This window comes from Pseudophryne corroboree, chromosome 2, assembly GCF_028390025.1.
Source record: "Pseudophryne corroboree isolate aPseCor3 chromosome 2, aPseCor3.hap2, whole genome shotgun sequence".
NCBI lineage: Eukaryota > Metazoa > Chordata > Amphibia > Anura > Myobatrachidae > Pseudophryne > Pseudophryne corroboree.
This window is the reverse complement of record NC_086445.1, coordinates 507,095,914-507,117,871: the sequence shown is the minus strand read 5'-3', so window position 1 is coordinate 507,117,871 and position 21,958 is coordinate 507,095,914. Positions and strand designations below refer to the sequence as shown.

The following is a 21,958-nucleotide window of genomic DNA, read 5'->3' as shown; positions in this document are numbered from 1 at the left end:
GTTGGAATAATAGCTCATCTCACATAAGAACTATGTATCAACAAAGTTCCTCTATCTTGCGCTACTAAGTTATGCTGCGGTAGCAGATTAAGTTCGAAAACAATCACATCTAAGTCTGTCTAAACGATGTCAATTCCTAGGTAAGATTATAAATACGGTAAATCAAAGACTTTTACCTACTACACCAACAAGAACAAAAGTACACGCACACTAGCGGTACATTGGTGTATTCAATTATTAAGAATAAAGATGTGTTTTCAATTTAGTGCACCACCCTTCAATCGCGTTTCCCACAGAGGGACAAGGGTGCGTATACTCTGGACGACAGTCACAGAGAGTCAGGATTTGTAGTTAAAATCAACGCAAAGGTTCTAAAACACGACAGATTCCTGTCGATAAAGGTACTAGAACTCTGTGCATTTTACAATGCAATAGATAAATGTCCTACATCTCTGTGCATTTTACAATGCAATAAATGATTCGCTTTCAGTCTGACCAGGGATAGACTCGGGTTTCTCTTCATAACAAATAAATCTTTCGTTTTTTACTAAAGATTTCTGTGGAGAGGAACAACCGTGAGTTTCATGTAATTTTTTTTTTTTTTTTCATGCCTGGCTCACGCTGCCCTTAAGCAGTCAAACAAAGCAAAGGCAGTTGCATACTCAACAACCAGTGAGAACCAATAAGCCGCATGGCAAGGCGGTAGGTAACTCAAATCTTCAATGGCTCAGAACGCTATTATGTGAAAATGTCAAGACATCAATCCGTGAGTGGACATCTGTTAGACAGGCGATCTCAACCGTCAGGGTTTGGATCTTAAAAACTGGACATTAAATCCAGAGGTGTTTCATATGTGAGTCCACAGAAGGGGGTTACCCTCAGGTATACATGAGGGCATCTCGCCACAATTACAAAAGCTCAGTATGTGTACATCACATTCATGGGGTCATTCAGCATCGTGTATCTGGCTCCACCATTGTCCGCTTCTTTCTTCGTTGCCAAAACGGATCAGAAGACAGTTCGTCACAGTCATACTGGTGGTATCTCATGGGTTTCAGAGAAGTTTGCTTCTCGAATTTTCAAGGAATACTTGCACACGATCTTGGCCCGCTCATAATACGTCCAACCTGTTACATCAGGGAACGTTCTTTTACCCATAGTTACCTATGTACCTATTATCTATGTACCGCAGCTGCGGTTGACGGGGTGAGGGTTCAGACCGCCCTCTTAAAAAAATAGAGCATTACAGTATCGGTTATACCAACCATGTCACGAAATACTAAGCCGCTTAAGGCAGCTCATGACTAAAAAAAAAAAAAAAAAAAAATTTTGTGTGCTTACATAGGGTGTAAACCTCGGAAGTTTCCAACATCATACTTCAAGTACCCGTATTCTGTTAAACAGGATGGGATGGCAAACTGCGTTCATCTGCACTAAGAGGGCAGGTATCTGTGTGGTAAACTTATTTTCAAAGCGTTTGCCTCTATTTGCGTATGTCAACATCTTTCTACAAGGTGTCACCAAAGTTCAGACTCTATTTATCCCACCTACAGCGCCAGGCGATTTGAGGTTGGGTTTAGATTTTCTTACAGTTTCATATTTTGGAACCCTTTCAACAAATGGGGATTAAGTTTCTCACTTTGGAAAACATTTTTCTTCTAGCCTTGCCTTCGGCAATGGTGCTTCGACAAGGGGTTTGTTTTCATATTTGGGTGCCTTGTATTCCAAGCCACCGTATTTGAGTTTTCTCATGACAAAGCAGATCTTCGGACGAAATCCGCTTTCGTATTCTTCACATCAATATACCAATAGTGGTTCCTGTGTGGACAGCACATTCTAAAATTCTGAATGTGGTACACGCGTTACGCGTTTATATATGTACCGAACGTCTACAGTACGTGATATGAATACGTTGTTGTTATATATGATACTGTAAACTGGGGTTAGCCAGTTTCTCAGCAGACATTATCCAGTTGAATAATAATGACTACAAGTCAGGCTTACTTTAAGGCTAAGTTACAATCGCCTACGTCAGTAATAGTTCATTCCACAGGTTCTGTGGGAATGTCAGACCCAGCGGGTCGTGGAGAGTCTACGACGCGGCTACATAGCCTTCAGTGCACCACGTTTGTGCACGTTTACACGTTATAAATGGTGGCGCCATCAGCATTTAGCTTTGGCTGCCTACTGTTACAAGTATCAAACAGCTCTCCCGCCCACGAGGGAAGCTTTGGTACGTCCCAAGAGTACTCCAGTGACCCCTAGTGGATGATAAAGAAAATAGGATTTTGGTACTTACCAGGTAAATCCTTTTCTTTGAATCCATAGGGGGCACTGGACGCCCACCCAGAGCAGTTTTACCTGGGTTGTTTTAAGCTCAAGGGAGCTTAGTGAACAAATTTAACTTGGATGGTATTAAGCTCAAAGGAGCTTATGGTAACACATTTTCACCGGTTGGTTCAAATTATAAGTTCTATCGGTTAAGCTGTCAACTTTTTAGTTGACAATAAGGTTACGAGTCAACTTTGTGGTTGTCCGTTATGTTATAGGGATTCTCCATTGTCAACCTCTCTATATCCTGTTCGCTCAGTAAAAAACACTGGCAAAGTACACTGAGGTACTTGGGGATATGGAGGGGGGGGGAGGGTCCTAAATTTGAATATTCAGTGCCTTTGTTCGGCTACGCCCGTCCATATCCCAAGAGTACTCCAGTGCCCCCTATGGATTCAAAGAAAAGGATTTACCTGGTAAGTACCAAAATCCTATTTTTCCTAATCTGAGCCGTTCTGGCGACATAGATTTTGAAAGCTCTGACCACATCGAGAAACTTCGATTCCGCCAAGGCGTCAGTAGCCACTGGCACCACAATAGGCTGGTTTACGTGAAACGAAGAAACCACCTTTGGCAGAAATTGCTGACGAGTTCTCAACTCCACTCTATCTGCATGGAAGATCAAATAGGGGCTTTTGTAAGACAAAGCCGCCAATTCAGACACCCGCCTTGCGGATGCCAAGGCCAACAGCATGACTACTTTCCAAGTAAGGAATTTCAACTCAACCTTACGTAAAGGTTCAAACCAATAAGATTGCAGGAACTGCAACACCACATTAAGATCCCATGGTGCCACTGGGGCACGCCTTTCACAAAGGTCTGAACTTCTGGAACGGAGGCCAATTCTTTCTAAAAGAAAATTGATAAGGCTGAAATTTGTACTTTAATGGAGCCTAACTTTAGGCCCGCATCCACACCTGCTTGCAAAAAATGGAGCAAACGCCCCAGCTGAAAATTCTTCCGTAGGAGCCTTCTTGGATTCACACCAAGACACACATTTTCTCCAAATACGGTGGTAATGCTTCGCCGTTACTGCTTTTCTAGCCTGAAGTAGTGTGGGAATGACTTCACTGGGAATACCCTTTCGGGCTAGGGTTTGGCGTTCAACCGCCATGCCGTCAAACGCAGCCGCGGAAAGTCTAGATACACGCACGGTCCTTGCTGTAACAGGTCCTCTCGTAGAGGAAGAGGCCAGGGATCTTCTATGAGTAATTCTTGAAGATCCGGATACCAGTCCCTCCCTGGCCAGTCTGGAACAATGAGTATCGCCTGAACCCTTGTTCTTCTTATGATCTTTATCACCTTTGGAATGAGTGGAAGTGGAGGGAACACATAGACCGACGGAAACACCCACGGTGTCACTAGGGCGTCCACCGCTATTGCTTGAGGGTCCCTCGACCTGGAACAATATCTCTGAAGTTTCTTGTTGAGGCGAGACGCCATCATGTCTATTTGAGGAATTCCCCAACGACTTTTCATTTCTGCAAAGACCTCTTGATGAAGACCCCACTCTCCTGGATGGAGATCGTGTCTGCTGAGGAAGTCTGCTTCCCAGTTGTCCACTCCTGGAATGAAGACTGCTGACAGAGCGCTTGCATGTTACTCCGCCCAGCGAAGAACTTTTGTGGCCTCCGCCATCGCCGCTCTGCTCTTTGTTCCGCCCTGGCGGTTTATGTACGCCACTGCTGTTACGTTGTCTGACTGAATCAAGTCGGGCAGACCGCGAAGAAGATGTTCCGCTTGCAGAAGGCCGTTGTAAATGGCCCTTAATTCCAGAATGTTTATGTGCAGACAAGCTTCCTGGCTTGACCATTTTCCCTGGAAATTTTTCCCCTTAGTGACTGCTCCCCAGCCTCGGAGACTTGCATCTGTGGTCACCAGGATCCAATCCTGAATCCCGAACCTGCGTCCCTCTAGGAGGTGAGAACTGTGCAGCCACCACAGGAGAGAGATTCTGGTCCTGAAAGATAGGATTATTTTCCGGTGCATGTGGAGCTGAGACCCGGACCACTTGTCCAACAGGTCCCACTGAAACACTCTTGCATGGAACCTGCCAAACTGAATGGCCTCGTAAGCCGCCACCATCTTCCCCAGCAACCGAGTGCATTGAAGAATCAACACTCTTGCCGGTTTCAGAATCTGTTTTAACATGTTCTGTATTTCCAGAGCCTTTTCCACTGGAAGAAAAACTCTCTGTAATTCTGTATCCAGAATCACACCCAAGAATGACAGCCGTGTTGTCTGAACCAACTGTGATTTTGGCAAGTTTAGGATCCAACTATATTGTCGCAGAATTGTCAGGGAGAGCGTAACGTTTTTCAGTAATTGCTCCTTGGATCTCGCCTTTATCAGGAGATCGTCCAAGTACGGGATAATTTTGATTCCCTGCTTGCGCAGAAGAACCATCATTTCCGCCATAACCTTGGTGAAAATCCTCGGAGCCGTGGACAGACCAAACGACAACGTCTGAAATTGGTAATGACAATCCTGAACAGCAAACCTCAGATAAGCCTGATGTGGAGGATATATGGGGACGTGTAAGTAGGCATCCTTTATGTCGACCGACACCATAAAATCCCCCTCCTCCAGACTGGAGATCACTGCTCGGAGAGATTCCATCTTGAATTTGAGTTTTGTTAGATAGAAATTGAGGGATTTTAGGTTCAGAATCGGTCTGACTGAGCCATCCAGCTTCGGGACCACGAACAGGCTCGAATAAAAGCCTTCCCCCTGTTGTGACGGGGGTACCGTGACAATGACTTGATTTTGACACAGCTTTAGTATTACAGCGTATACCACCTCCCTTTCTGGAAGAGAAGCTGGCAAGGCCGATTTGAAAAATCGGTGAGGGGGCACGTCTTGAAACTCCAATTTGTACCCTTGGGCTACTATTTCTAATACCCAAGGATCCAGGGGCGAGCGAACCCAGACCTGACTGAAGAGTTTGAGACGTGCCCCCACCAATGCGGACTCCCGCAGAGGAGCCCCAGTGTCATGTGGTGGATTTGGTAGAAGCCGGGGAGGAGTTCTGCTCTTGGGAACTTGCCACAGCCTGTGACCTTTTTCTCCTTCCTCTTCCTCTCATAGGAAGGAAAGAGGATCCTCGTCCTTTTTTGTATTTATTGGGCCGAAAGTACTGCATTTGATAGTGGGGTGATTTCTTTTGATGTGCAGGGACATAAGGTAGAAACGATGACTTACCCGCGGTAGCCGTAGATACCAGGTCAGCGAGGCCGTCACCAAACAAGACACCACCTTTAAACAGCAGAGACTCCATAGCCTTCTTAGAGTCCGCATCAGCATTCCATTGATGAATCCACAATGCTCTCCTAGCTGAGACTGCCATGGCATTGGCCCTTGATCCCAAAAGGCCAATATCCCTCGCAGCTTCCTTTAGATAGGCTGCAGCGTCCCTGATATGACCCAGCGTCAAAAGAACACTATCCCTGTCCAGGGAATCTATATCAGATGACAAGTTATCTGCCCACTTTTCAATAGCGCTACTCACCCATGCCGATGCAACGGCAGGCCCGGGCAGCGTACCTGTAGTGACAAAAATCGATTTTAGTGTATTTTCCTGCTTGCGATCCACATGATCCTTTAGGGCTGCCGTGTCAGGAGACGGAAGCGCCACCTTCTTTGACAGACGCGATAGAGCTTTGTCCACCGTGGGAGTTGACTCCCACTTTTCCCTTTCCCCAGAGGGGAACGGATATGCCACCGGAATTCTCTTGGGAACCTGTAACTTCTTGTCAGGATTTTCCCAAGCTTTTTCAAAAAGAGCGTTCAGTTCATGAGAGGGAGGAAACGTCACCTCAGGTTTCTTGTCCTTAAACATACAGACCCTAGTATCAGGAACAGCAGGGTCTTCCGTGATATGTAATACGTCTTTTATCGCCACAATCATGTACTGAATGCTCTTAGCCAGTTTAGGATTCAATCTGACATCACTATAGTCGACACTGGAATCAGAGTCCGTGTCAGTATCTGTGTCCGCTATCTGGGTAAATGAACGCTTCTGTGGAGGTCTGAACTTGTGATAATGCATCCTCCATGGATTTTCTCCATGTCTGGTTCTGAGACTCAGATTTATCTAATCTCTTATTCAATCGAGCCACATTAGCATTCAAGACATTTACCCAGTCAGTCGTCGGCGGTGCCGACACGGTCACTCCCACAGTCTTTTCTGTCCCCACTCCAGCCTCCTCCTGGGAAGAGCACTCAGCCTCAGACATGTCGACACGCGTACCGACACACACAACGGGGCTATAGGGGTCAGACCCACAGCAAAGCCTGTTAGAGAAACCCAGAGGGAGTTCTGCCAGCTCACAACCCAGCGCCTAACACCCGGTCTGAAAACGATTAAAATAATGCCTCTGACCTGTTAGCGATTTTATACTAATAAAACAGCATCAAATTACTTCCCCCCCCCCCATTTCGTTTTGCACCCTGTTACTTGGACAGCAGTGTAGGAGGTCAGGACCAGCGTCTCTGCAGCTCTGTGAAGAGAAAATGGCGCTGATTAGAGCTGTGAGGGCTAAGCTACGCCCCCTTAATGGCGCGCTTCAGCCCCGCTGTTTTTCAAATTTTTATACTTGCGGGGGTTTGGTATTAGTGCCCAGGCACTGTAAGCCTTGCTCTGTGTGTGTGGGAAGTCTTCTGATCTTCTTCTACTCACCCGTCTTCTGGCTCTGCAAGGGGGATGACGGCGCGGCTCCGGGAACGAGCATCTAGGCGTACCTAGCGATCAGACCCTCTGGAGCTAATGGTGTCCAGTAGCCTAAGAAGCAGAGCCTTGAAACTAACAGAAGTAGGTCTGCTTCTCTCCCCTCAGTCCCACGATGCAGGGAGCCTGTAGCCAGCAGGTCTCCCTGAAAATAATAAACTTAACATAAAGTCTTTTTTCTGAGAAACTCTGGAGAGCTCCTCAGTGTGCATCCAGTCTCATTCAATCTAACTGGAGTCTGGAGGAGGGGCATAGAGGGAGGAGCCAGTTCACACCCCTTTTAAAGTCTTAAAGTGCCCATGTCTCCTGCGGATCCCGTCTATACCCCATGGAAGCATCCCCAGCATCCTCTAGGACGTATGAGAAAGAGTGTTTCCACAATTTCTTCCTCTGCAATACTCTAATACAGTCTTTTTCAACCAGTGTGCCGTGGCACACTAGTGTGCCGCGACCAGTTGCAAGGTGTGCCGCGGAGCCAGAGCAGCTTCCTGCACCTTCAGAGTGAACTGTTGGCCCAGGCTCTTCTTAGAGGATCAGTCGTGCTCCGGCCGTGATGTATGCCTTGAAGACGCGGCGGTGTGATATCATAGGTCATGGCCGCTGCTTCTCACCACCCAGCCAGTTCACCTACCTGCACACACATCTTCCAGTTCCTGCCTGCATACACAGATTTCCTTGCCCACCCACATCCACACCTGCCCGACCACCTGCTGCTCAGTATTCGCAGCACTCCACTATGAACAACCCCCGCCACTGAGGGACAGGGAGGAGGACAGCTGACCAGTAGGGGCTAATATTTATTTATTTATTTTCTCCTGTGGGGAACAATAGGATTTATGTGGGGAGGATTTATGGGGGGAACAATGTGAATAATTCATGTGGGGAGCAATAGGATTTATGTAGGGAGCAATATGATTTATGTGTGGAGCAATGTGATTGTTTTTTCTGTGTAGGCCAATGTATGTGTGGATTTATTTTTACTATGAGGGCCAATGTGTGTTTTTTTGTTTTTATCTGTGGGGAACTGATGGTGTGCCTTGGCAATTTTTAAATATTGTTCGGTGTGCCGCGAGTAAAAAAAGGTTGAAAATCACTGCTCTAATATGATCATAAAAATAAGACAATCTATTAATTGAGGTACATGTGAGAGTAAGGAGGGTGTGTATTGAATCAGGCACTTCCTTTGAGGACATAGAGGGAGCCATTGTACTAATAAAATGCCTAATTTGTAGGTACATACAGAAATTAGAATTAGGCAGACAAATTTTACTTTTCAGTTCCTCAAAGGTCATCAAATGAGTCCCACCTGGGTTATATACATCTCTGATAGAGGAAATGCCAACCTCCTTCCACATTTTGGAAGTCGTGCTGTCTAAACCAGGACTAAAGCAAGGGTTACCCCAAAATGTAGTGAATCGGGAAGAACTCGGATACCTGTGTAGTTTGGAATTAGAGTACTGCCAGGCAGCATAAGTGTCTTAAAACTAAATATTTGATCTAAGCAGGGCCGGTAGTTTATGTTTTGGGGTGTGAAGAAGTGCACTGGGGAAAAAGGGGGCAAATTATTCCTTCCAGAGCCAATCTGTGACATACCTGAATAAGACTGCCCTGCTAAATACCTCTAGGTCAGGGATTCCCAGTCCCCCCTCCAACCTCGACAGCTGGAGTTTAGCATAGGAAACTCTCGGTTTCTTCCCTCCCTACAAAAATGTTGAACACATAGAGTTTACATACTGTCTATTCTTTTAGGTAGGGCTTAGTGGCAACATTTGTAAGGAAGATGCCTGAGTTATCAGACATCTGGGGCAGTGTGAGTCGAGACCAAAAAGCCTCCTTTTTGGACAGATTGACATGGGGCTGGGAATATAACCGTAAAATGAACTCAAAACCTCAGTAATCTGAGCATTAGTCCTATCCCTATTACCGTCTATAGTACGGAGAGATTTAATCACTGAAGGAGGGTGGCGCCCTTCTAATAAAAGAGACATTAACTTGCCTGGTTTGTTACCATATCTATAAAGTGGTATTTTTGTAAAAAGTATGTTTAGCTTCCAGATGGGACAGAATATTATCCAAGCAGCCTTTTTATGATTATGGTCTGCTCTATTCACTAGGTTAGGGGCTGCTTTGAACCGTTGAAGAGAAGCTGTTAGGTTAGCTTGTGCTTCCAGATAGGAACCACCTAAGGACTTATCCCTGTGTGCACAATATGAAAGAATAACCCCCGTATTACAGGTTTGGAAGCCTGCCAGATCAGCAGTGGCCTCTCAGTCTCATAGCAGGAATTGTGTCCAGCACAAAGCATGGTCAGAAATGCTAATGGCCTCAATCTTAGCATCTACAACTTTCGGAAACATACAGTATACCCGGACAACAGCAGGTACTCAGTGCAGGAGAGCGTGCCATGGGCTGCAGAAAGACGTATAATCCCGTTGAAGGGGATAGCACGCCCACCACACATCCACCACCTTTGATTGACGAGGCAAATAGGGGATACCAGGGAGTGGCCTCCCTGCCATGAGGGAACATTTCTATCCTAAGTGGGTGCCGACACTACATTGAAATACCCACCCAGTATGATAGACGAGTCTGCATGACAATACAACTTGTGTAACACAGCTAGAAAAAATGCTTTGGGCTGAGCGTTTGGAGCATACACATTGCATAGTAATATACAAGTGCCTTCTATCGAGACATCAACTATGACATACCAACCCTGGGTGTCTGCAAGTACAGAATGAGTAATGTGAGATAAGGATTGCTTAATCAGGGTAACCACACCCCGTGCCTTAGAAGTGTATGCGGCAGAGGCTAAAATTGACCAACGTAGCGTGTTCAGTTTGGCAATCTCCAATGGGAGAAGATGTGTTTCCTGTCCAAACACAATATCCATTCAAAGCTTAATCAAATGCATGAGTATTTTCTTCCTCTTAGCCGGGGAGTTTATACCCCCCACATTCCAAGTGCTAAATGTTAAGTAAGACATATAACAGGTTATAACATGCACAAAGTTGAAACGGTAAGCACATAGAAAAAGAAACGGGCTTGCCGTTGCATACAAAACCTCCGTGATGTGAGAGCAAACAAATGGGGGAGATAAGACAAGACACATAAGGAGTTAGCAACATAAATACAAAAAAATATAGCAGTACCAGAGACACCAGTGCGTCCCTTCTGTCCGAGAAATATGAACTTCCAGTTGTAAACATTCGCATAGCAGTAACAGAAAACATGGCGTGCTTGCTCCTAGCACACCCCTGCTAACATGAACAATCAAAAATCCCAACAGTCCCACAGCAGAAATGTCCTCAGAGAGAACAGGTCCCTCAATAGCAATACTGATTAGCATGTACCGTATAATAGGCAGGAGGCACAATACACAAGAAATCAAGCACACATTAAGCTTGTGAGCAGTCTGTTGAGAAACCAGTGAGCCATCAGACGCGTCACCCATATAGCTAAAGACCCAATCCTCATGTATCCAATCGGGGAGATCTAGGAGAAGGCAGGGTCATCGATTTCCTCCTCTCCGATAAGAAGCCATCTACGTCTGCAACATTAGTAAAGTCCCAAAAGGTGTCCCCATCAAAGACGCGAAGGCGTGCTGGGTAAAGTAGTTCACACTTTGTTCTCCTTAACTAGGCGGGAACAAATCAGGGAAAAGTCTTTCCGGGCACGCGACACCTCTGCAAAATAATCTTGAAAAAGGCGCAATTCCCTGCCATCCCAGGAGAGATCACGGTGTCTCTTTGAAGCAGACCATGTAGCCTCCTTACGCAGAAAGTTCAAACAGCAAAAGATCACTACGCGTGACCTGGCATTCTGGGCCGTCCGGGGCGGTCCTAGACGATGAGCCCTTTCCACCAGATGCATCTTGGATATCCAGCAATTCTGGGAGGGATATTTGTAAAAAGTGGTACAAGTCTGTCCCTTTTAAGGGAATTTGTGAAGACCATAATTGTCTCTCCATGACCTATTTTCTAGGTCGTTTAATTCATCACTTGATAATAAGATTTTTGCAAGTGGACGTTTTCAAGTCAGCCACATCCTGGAACACTTCCCCCAAACGTTGCTCAGTAGTCACCATTCTCTGTGACAGTTGTTTTAGATTTGACTTTATATCATTAGCAACCTGAGTCAGTTTGGCAGAATGAGTATCCATGAGGGGCTCCATTGTTACCTGAATCGCTTTACCACATTACCATACGTAACAGGAGCTTCAGGATCAGGGGAAACAGGCTGGGATCTGTCCTCAAGCGCCACTGCACTCTCCAGCATGTCATGCGTGGTGGCCATATTGGATTCCGCGCGCCTCCGTTCTGAGCGGGATCTTTGCTGTTTGGCAGGCATTGGGAAGGAGAGAAACTTCTCCATGTGGTGATGGAGATGTTCCTGCATTAACTGCAGGAAACACCGGAAATGGAGCCACTGGCGCGGATCTGTGTGCTGAGATAGCTGGGGCTGCAGCGGAGCTCACATGCCAGACATCCGATCACTTGGGAGCCGGAACCAGAAGTCCCTATCTATGGGAACGGTTAAGGGTAGACTTCATGGGGTGGCATTAAAGATCACATGTGGGAGGGTTTATATTGCAGAGCCACTTCTCTGACCCTTTTTTTTTTTCATTTCTTTTTTTATTGCTCCGGAGATTAGATATTAGGAGCTGGCATTGACATCTAGTTTTCAGCTCCTGGAATGCAGATTTGTTAATCACTTAATTGTCTAATTGTGTTGTCTTTATTAAAATTATTATTCTTATTATTGTTGTTGTTATTTAATTCAATTTAGAGTGTACTTTTAAAAATGGATTTAAAGATTCTATTGAAAATTAATATTCATCCCACCTACAGTAAATATTCCCCCGTTGTAATTATACCTCAGAGACAGTAGATCCTCAATGGCATTTTCCCAACCCCCTAGTGGTAATAAATCCCCAGAGGCAAATCCTCCCACCCACCATTGGGGGTCAGTCCGAGTTGTTCGCTCGTTATTTTTTTGTCGCAACGGAGCGAATAGTCGCTAATGCGCATGCGCAATGTCCGCAGTGCGACTGCGCCAAGTAAATTTGCTATGCAGTTAGGAATTTTACTCACGGCATTACAAGGTTTTTTCTTCGTTCTGGTGATCGTAATGTGATTGACAGGAAGTGGGTGTTTCTGGGCGGAAACAGGCCGTTTTATGGGAGTGTGTGAAAAAACGCTACCGTTTCCGGGAAAAACGCGGGAGTGGCTGGAGAAACGGAGGGGTGTCTGGGCGAACGCTGGGTGTGTTTGTGACGTCAAACCAGGAACGACAAGCACTGAACTGATCGCACTGGCAGAGTAAGTCTCGAGCTACTCAGAAACTGCACAGAGAAGTATTTTCGCAATATTGCGAATCTTTCGTTCGCAATTTTGATAAGCTAAGATTCACTCCCAGTAGGCGGCGGCTTAGCGTGTGCAAAGCTGCTAAAAGCAGCTTGCGAGCGAACAACTCGGAATGACCCCCATTGTGCATAAGTACCCACCTAGTCATTAACACCCCTCCCCATGGGTCATGACAATAAATATATATAAATATATGTATAGCAATAGTGAAATTGGCACCTAGCGTTTGTTACAACTCCTAGAATTGTTCAAACCAACTAATTGTGTTATACAATGGCAAAATATAACAATTTCTAAGATTCAAATCAATCAGTGAGTTCCATTACACATATTTATTTAAAATTCATAAAAAGCAACATCAGTGTCCATAGTCATATAAATGTTCTGTAGAAATTTTCTCCCACTATTGATGTAAAATGGGGGTCAATAAGAACAAGTATACAGGTATTTCTTAACGATCTCCTCCTTCTATTAGTGTAGATTAGAGGTCAGATCACAAAAACAGATATTCCAACGCGTTTCATCTCATGCCGAGACTTCATCAGGGTATATCTCACTTAAGTAGTTACCATCAAAAAATTATGCAGTAGGTAAAATTGCTCTTGGACATTCACATCAACCAGGTAGACCACAAAGTACTTAAATACGTGGCCCAAAACACCTGGTAGGTTATAAAACAGACGTATGACACTTAGGTAATCAGGTTCAAGGGATAATCCCAAAAGTACTCGACCCTGTAGTGGAATATCCTGTGTATCCAAGTATCAAAAGACTTTTGATACTTCTAAAATAAGTTTTTGCATGCAGCCTCATCGGCTGTGGTGAATGGGCAACGACACCTGCAGCTGTCAAAATCGATAGCTGTAGGTGTCACAACGGTCATACATTGATGGGCTATCTTTTATATAACAATGCCGATATGGACAGAAGCACATAGCGCCCCTGTCATTTTGTACGCACCGCTGCTGTAATACTTGGGGGAGAAGCGGTATCCATGCACATAACCTCCCCCATATCGATGGGTCATACATTTACCCCTAAGTTCCCATCCTCACACTTTTGATTGCTATTCACGTGGAATTCTGGGGTACAATTTTGAGAGTCATAGTGATGGTCACAGACTGCGGCATCAGAGCAGCAGAAGCAGATCCATTCTGCACATGTGATTTCGTCTCTCTATTACAGCCCAGGGACAGACGCGGATGGCACGGGCACATGGGATGCAACTGTGTCATTGGAAGTCCAGCTTGCATGACAAGTAAATGGTTAATTTTGTCAGGCAGGAAAATGTAAAAATGGGTATGGGAGTGGGTGAATGGCATATGCCAGTGATGGAGAACCTTTGGCGCTCCAGCTGTTGTTGAAATACACATCCCAGCATGCCCTGCTACAGTTTTAGCATGGCCAAATAGCAAAACTGTAGCAGGGCATGCTGGGATGTGTAGGTCAACAACAGCTGGAGTGCCAAAGGTTCCCCATCACTGGCATATGCCATATGCTAGCCACTAGTATGGATTTTGCCTTATAAACTAGCTAACATATTGTTACTCTGCTTTATATAATAGCCACCAGATTAACATACACTAGCAAATAAATTGTACAGGTAAGCCTATGCTTTCGCTACTAGCCTCAGTATGGACGTCTATTTTATTAATCAACGCCCAAATTTGAGGTTTGCTAGATCTACTAGCCACCATATTCGGTCAACTTTATCTGTTAGCCAGCTGATTGGAGGCCTGTTTTATCCACAAGCCACCAGAAATTTATAGGAGATAGGATAGGAGGTTTGCTCTGTGTACTGGCCACATGGTAAGTGTGTGTCTTATACACAAACTACCGATTTGTGGAGGTCTGATTAATCTACTAGCCACCAAATAAAAGTTCTGTTTTATACTCTGGCATTTGGGGCTGCACTGTAATAAAAATTGGCACAAGAATGGACGGTGCTTTGTATATTTGTTAACAGAATCTTGTCAGTGATATATAGTTGCCACTGACCATTGCTTTGTAAACTAGCTACGAAAAAAAAGGGATTGTGTGAGCCAGCATAGTCCAGATTATTCAGTCGTCCTCATCCCAAAGATTTCTTATGACACTTCTTTCCCACTGTCAGGATGCTACTTTAGGGGAGAAACACTATTGTGAATGTGCTTCTTCATTAAAATAAACAAAATAACAGGAAGCATATTAGAGCTTTTTATAAATACACGTGAAAGAATTTGCAAAATTGCTGTATTTAACTTTTTTTTTTTTGCATTAAAAGTTGTATATGCAAGAATTATTTTGTAAATTTATTTTGATTTTTCAACATTTGCTTATTGATATTTTGCCAGTGTTCTATGGTGATTGTGGCTTCTCATTTCATCTCACATCCATAATGTCACAAACCCATTCTTCAGCCATTGACGTGAGACAAATCACAGAGTCTATGACAGGAATCAGTATAATTTACCGTCTGTGAATATCCAGACAGCGACATCCTGCCCGCCGGAATGCCTGGCAGCGATGCGAGCTCAGAGAGTCCTCTTGCAGGCTTTCTGCGCTCGTCACGCTGCGGGCTCGCTGCGCTCGCCTCAGGGTCTATTCCCACTCTATGGGAGTCTTGGACACGAGTAGGAATAGTCCTGTTGCGCTGGGATTCCGGCTGACGACATTGTCGACTGTCTGGATTCCGGCGTCCGTATCCTGACAGCCAGCAAATTAAACACATTCCCTGTGGAATGTGCACAGAACAGCTTCTTTGGTGCAGACAGGACTCTAATGCAGTTTTTATCTATTTGCTTCTAATTCAGTTTAGGGAAGGTGGACATATGTTAGAAGTTTGAAGATGCTGAGTATAATCCTCAGAATTCAGAGGTTGACGAAGATTGTGCAACTGTGTGTATAACATCCTGTATTAAAGTTGCACCATTACCTTTGAAATCTCTTCCTATAGGTGTGTACACACGGTGAGGTCCTTGCTATGTACGATTTTGACTAAGTGCCAATTTTGACTAGACTTTGTACTAGATTGTACACTAGATAGTCAAGATTGACTTGCCTGCACAGTCTATCTAGCCTTGCCTATACCGACCCCACGGGAGCGCGTATCGGTATTGAATCGGTATCTCAAGCTGCCTAGCACCGTGAGATATGCACTAACTTTCCTTAAGATTTTGACTAGCCTCCTCATTAATGTGTCTTTTTAATAATTTGATCTTCCCCATGTGCAAAAATATATAAATCTCTATTATAATTATGACGTGTAACAAGAGTAAATGGATCTGTTTTTTTAGTATTGTAGGTTACTGGCCAGATGTACAAATTTCAGTGGGTCAAATACTATCCTTTATTGCACAATAAACTTATTGAAACAAAACGCAATCATAAGAGATCTGCAGATGATTGCATTAACAGGGCCCAGCCAACCTGAGTGTGATTAGTACAAAGTGACGTACAGCTGACTGCTGTCTGTTTTGGCCACCAATGTGTTTAGCTGAATCCAACCCTTATCTAGTCAGGTATGGATCATTAGGTCGATCCTCTTTAGGTTGACAGTCAATAGGTCAACCCCATATGGTCGACATGGAAAAGGTTGACAGGGACATTAGGTCGACAGGTACAAGGTAGACAATGGTAAATGTTGACCAGCACAAAATGTTGACACATGAAAAGGTCGACATGCAAAATGGTTGACCCAATAAAAGGTTAACACAACTTTTTTTTTCTTTTTTTCCCTAGTTTATTTTGTTTCATTTTCTCAGTCAAAGCACAGGGAACCCCAATTACCTTAATGACCATGTCGACCCAATGCATTTCAACCTATTGACTATCAACCTATATACCGGATACCTTCTAGTTGCTCATAACTTGTACAAAGCTGTACTGCCTACTAATACTAAATCAGCATTTCCCAAACTCTGCCATTACAGTCCATGTTTTCATAAAATCCATGCTTGAGCACCGGTGACTTAATTAGTACCTCAGTCAACTTGATTTAACCATCAGGACTCAAGCATGGATAGCCTTAAAACTCTGTAAAGGATTTTAATGAAGTTCTCTACCCTATAGTCAGAACTTTGGGGGCTGCTGAATAAAACATTTATTTCCTGGGGGCTGCTGCCCTCTCCTTGCAGACTGACTGAAAAGCCTTTGTTGGATGCGAATAGGAGAACTGGATCACCATCAGCAGCACCAGTGGTGGTATTGAGCTATAAGTTTTGAAACCTAAAACAGCATCTATATAAAATGTACAGCATCCTAGTTTATTTTACTTTTTTAGCATTTTACTGCAGATGTATGAATCCATTAGCCAGTATATCAGTAAGCTAGTTGTGTGACTGTGCTTGTCTACATTACTATGTGTTCCATATACAAATTGAAATCCCATTTCTTTTCCTATTATTATTTCAGGCTTTTTCTGAACTGAGTGGTGATGTTCGCACGATTGTCCTGACATCAGGCACCTTGTCCCCAATGGAATCATTTTCCTCTGAGCTAGGTGTAAAGTTCTCTATCCAGCTAGAAGCAAACCATGTTATTCATAAATCCCAGGTGAGCAATTGCCTTTACACTTGCTGTTGTCACTCTTTTGGTGTGAGCACAAGGATGTTGCTGCACATTATTAGGCTGTTAAAGCACATATGTTGGCTGGAAGATACAAAAGTGTTAATTGAGACTTAAGTTCAGAGGGAACCCTGCACAAAGCTGAGGGAATGCACTTTGTATTGAGGGATTATAGTACCGCAAGACACTGTACGTGTAGTGGTCTGAAGTTTACTATGCTGTTTCATACTGAAGAGCAGATCTGGAAGAAACAGCTTTTATATGCTACAAGACATTATTTTATTGCAGTGCCAGTTATTTATATAGCACACACATTTTCCCAGGCGCTTTACAGATAATATTTGTCCATTCACATCAGCCCCTGCCCTAGTGGAGCTTACATTCTATGTTCTCTACCACATGTACATGCACACACATTAAGCTAGGGTTAATTTTGTTGTGAGCCAATTAAGCTACCAGTATATTTTTTTGAGTGTGGGAGGAAACCGGAGTACCCAGAGGAAATAACACACAAGCACGGCGAGAATATACAAACTCCACACAATTAGGGTAATAGTGGGAATCGAACCCATGACCTCAGGGACTGCTGCACCGTCCATGCAGAACAAATATGTTAATCTTTGAAAATCGTTATCCAATCCCAGTACTTTGATAACTGAAATATATTTATCTATAATAGGATATATTTATTCAAAATAAGTTTAAAAAGCTTCCAATTTATTGGATGCAAGTTTAAAAAGAATAAATTACGTGTGAATGGTAGGATACCAGCACAGTATTATAACTTAATGCCTTTCGTGGTATGACTGGAATATTGTGTTCCGTTTTGGGCACAATATTATAAAAAAGATATCGGGGAACTAGAAAGAGTTCAAAGGCAAGCTACTAAATTGATTAAAGGGTTAGAGACACTGGAGTATGAGGAAAGGCTTACTAGGTTAAATATGTATACACTCGAAAAGAGGCGTCTAAGAGGAGACATTATTGATATCTTCAGATATGTAAAGGGTCATTACAAGGAGTTAGCAGGGGATTTGTTTATTAAAAGAACTCTGTATAGGACGCGGGGGCACTCGCTGAGGCTAGAGGAGAGAAAATTCCATACACAATGTAGGAAAGGGTTCTTCACGGTAAAGGCAATAAAGATTTGGAACTCCCTGCCGGAGAAGGTAATAATGGCAGACTCTGTAAATGCATTTAAAAACGGATTGGACAAATTTCTAACTGGAAAATGTATCCAGGGCTATAGCATTTAACATATTGACATTAAATATCTGGGAGTGGTAAGAATCATAGTTGTTAATTGGTACTAAACCATTACTTCAGCAGGTGCATTATAATATGAACAGCCTCTTTTCAACCTCACTGACTATGTAACTGCCAGCTTCATCAGAAATAGCGTGATTTGAATGTTTCTTACTTCACACTGACGTAGCATTATTACCCAGGACCTTTACCTATTTACTTCTGAAACCAAGATTAATGATCCAGATTAGCTATTTGAAGATACAAAAAAGCATTGAAAGCATGCCATTTTTGGTGAAGCAGAGTTGTCCCATGGAATGCGTAATAAAAAAGGGCTGATAAGATATGTTATACGTGGTACACCTGTGTCCAAGTGAGCAGTCCAAGTCCTTTTTTATTTCCTGTGGGATACTGGTTTCTTCACATATCTGTCATTAACTGCAACTGTCACCTCTGAATATGTTTCTACAAGTGAAGTGGTGTGGGTCCCCAGCCCCTTTTAACCTTAATGACACATCTACAGTTCATCGCTTAAGTTTTCTTACACAACATGTAAAGAGATATTTATAATAAACATACATATTTGTTAGCGGTAGTGCACGTGTTCCATGTGCGTGGACCATAGCATGCATTATGTAGTCATTTATTATACTGAGAGAAATGCTCTCCACTGCTTATTTTTCACTCATGCTCTTATTGCAGCTAATTTTAAAATAATCAGAGTATAGCTATTGCACTGTCCACTAAATAGAGCATTGGTGCCATGACCGCCCCACCATTTGAGCACCTAGGTGTGGAAAGGCAGAAGCTGCATCTTGGAATTAATGACATTTTGTTTTTCTTTTATTGTGTCATGGGAAAGTGTTTGTGACTTTGCACTGCAAAATAAAAAGCAGCAGCCTTTACTATGGTATATTGTCTCCTTTAAACTAAGAAAAACAGACAGTAAATGTTGGAAACCACTGATGTCTTTATATTATAGGTATGGGTGGGCACTGTCGGAGAAGGTCCAAAAGGTCGGAAACTTTATGCAACATTTCAGCATACAGAGACCTTCGATTTCCAGGATGAGATTGGTGCGCTTTTATTGTCTGTGTGTCAGACTGTGAGCCATGGTGTACTCTGCTTTCTGCCATCCTATAAGGTAAAATCTATTTCCCTTGTTCTCGGTTATTCCATAGAAAATGTAAATTTATTGGTTTACACTAATATTTGGCACTCAATAATAAGTCTACTATTGCTTGGTCTGCCAGAGGAGAAAGAGAGCCCCTGCTGCAGCCACCACTGGCCAGATCCTGGCACATGCATATGGAAGCTGACAGGAGCATGTGCACAAGTGGTGGCTTGACTGCGCTTGCGCAAAACAATGGCTTCTATGGGTCTGCATCGTGCTGTGTTCTAGGACACAGCAGAGGATCACCTGCAACACTATCGGCCGACTGTGCATGCCGGCTGCCCAAGTTCCTACAAAACGGATGGAAGATCCTGGCCTAGGCACTCCCCCAAAATGGGAGCAACATGCATCCATTTATGGGAAACAGATGTTGTCGCTCAAATTACCGAACATTGGTACTTTGCACTATGAGACTCTGGCCCTTTATATTTAGTTTACCTAGTGTTAAGTTCATGTAATGTGCATACATGTCTTGTTTGCTAGTAAGACCACGTTAAGTTAGAATCTATAACACATTATCTAATTAATCATCAAGGGGCTGATGCACAGTTGGTAAAATGGGCTTTGATAACTCTTTTTAAAAAGAGGGGAAAATTTTACCCATATGCAGAGTTGTAAACATCTTGAGGTGCATCGGCAGCATATGCAGCTGGTTTATGGGGATGTAGTTAATATACCGGCTGTTGGGATCCCGGCGTCCAGGATTCCGACACCGGAATCCCGACAGCTGGTAACATACCACTACCCGGTATTACTACTTAGGTGGTGGGTCTACGCCACCACCAGAGTGAGAATAGAACCTGTGGTGAGCACACTGGGCTTGAAGCAGGGTCGACATCATACTGAACCCAGTTTATGCTAGATCATGATCATTGATGTGTAAGATGCGTCTCCTCACAGACGTATTTAAGTGTTTCTGCAGGTCTGCATGAGTTGCAGCTCATTGATCCCTCCCTTTATTTACTCAGCCTTAATTGGGTATTCCAATATTCATGGAGAATATTACTCAAATACCCTAATGTCATTAATAGTAAGGGAGTGCTGATATGTCTCTAACACTGTAAGCATCCTTCGTTTGACACAGACAAAGTAGAGGTGCTGGTTAAATAACTAGTTTATATCACTGTTTTCTATTAAAAACATCTATCACTATATTTCTTTTGCTAAGTTCTGCTACTGTAAGTGTAGGATCATACCAAATTTTTAATGTATATAACTAAAAGGTAAGTATTATTAGGGGATTCAGTGTATATGTTATGTCCATAACACCAGTAAAATTTACCGGGTTACCAGTGTATTCTGTAAAATAAAAACATTATGTTCTCCTTGCAAATTGTACTCTGCATGCATCAGACAGCCTGTTCCTCTTCCCCTGCTGTTTAGAGGGGTGGTCTTCTGTATGCCGAATGTCGGGATCCCGGCGCACAGTATACCGGCGCCGGAATCCCGACACCCGGCATACCGACAACTATTCTCCCTCGTGGGGGTCCACGACCCCCCTGGAGGGAGAATAAAATAGTGTGGCGCGCGTAGCGCGCCCGCAGCGTGGCAAGCGCAGCGAGCCCGCAAGGGGCTCCTTTGCGCTCGACACGCTGTCGGTATGCCGGCGTTCGGGCTCCCGGCGCCGGTATGCTGGGCGCTGGGAGCCCAAGCGCCGGCATACCGTACGACACCCGTTTAGAGTGTCAAGTGCCAGTTATGCACAGGTCTATAAACAAGCATATGCTAGTGTTCACTTTGTTAGTGCTCACACATTGGCTAACCTAATACTCACTCTGCATCAGTCCACTAGATTGCTGAACTTAAAACTTTTATACGTTCAAGAATGCAAAATGAGGTATGGATCGTTGGGTCGACCCAACTTAGGTCGACACTCATTACGTCGATCACTGAAGGATTGCCATTAGGTCGACATGGGCATTGGGTCGACATGTCAAAAGGTCGACATGTCAAAAGGTCGACATGAGGTTTTTGACCGTTTTTTGGTGTCGTTTTCTCCGTAAAGTGACGGGGAACCCAAATTAATGCACCTTGTCCCCTCGCATGGCTCGCTTCGCTCGCCATACTTCGGGCAGATTACCGTTTCAACCGTAGTTCACGTGGATCGTTAAGTATGAAAAATCCAAGAAAATTAAGAAGAAAAAAGTGAGAAACTCCTGTCGACCTTCTGACCTGTCGACCTAGTACCTGTCGACCTAATAGCATTGTCGACCTTCAGTGGTCGACCTTATGGCCGTAACACGCAAAATGTTCTTATAACTTAATGCAGTCATCAGAACAATTTTATTTATTTTTTTAACTTCTTTTACCTTGTGGGTTTTGGGTTTATTTACGTTTTTATCTTTATGTAAACAATCAGTTACGTATTTAGAAAACATACATTATTATTTCTCTTACGTCCTAGAGAATACTGGGGTCCATTTAGTACCATGGGGTATAGACGGGTTCACTAGGAGCCATGGGCACTTTAAGAATTTGATAGTGTGGGCCGGCTCCTCCCTCTATTCCCCTCCTACCAGACTCAGTATAGAAAATGTGCCCGGAGGAACCGGTCACGCTTATGGAAGCTCC

The 21,958-nt window shown here is 43.9% G+C and overlaps 1 protein-coding gene and 1 non-coding gene across 6 annotated transcripts in view; both read left to right on the top strand.

Annotated features, from left to right (window-relative positions):
* BRIP1 (BRCA1 interacting helicase 1) overlaps positions 1–21,958 on the top strand; it is a 660,079-nt gene that overhangs the window by 359,223 nt on the left and 278,898 nt on the right. For all 5 annotated transcript variants that reach the window (XM_063954025.1, XM_063954024.1, XM_063954027.1 and 2 more), the window contains 2 exons: positions 16,816–16,956; positions 19,196–19,357. In XM_063954025.1, the coding sequence (XP_063810095.1) occupies positions 16,816–16,956; positions 19,196–19,357 (303 nt within the window). The remainder of the gene's footprint in view (positions 1–16,815; positions 16,957–19,195; positions 19,358–21,958) is intronic.
* On the top strand, positions 504–619 carry LOC135054147 (U5 spliceosomal RNA). The gene has a single exon (XR_010243389.1). It is a non-coding gene; the product is annotated as a U5 spliceosomal RNA (small nuclear RNA).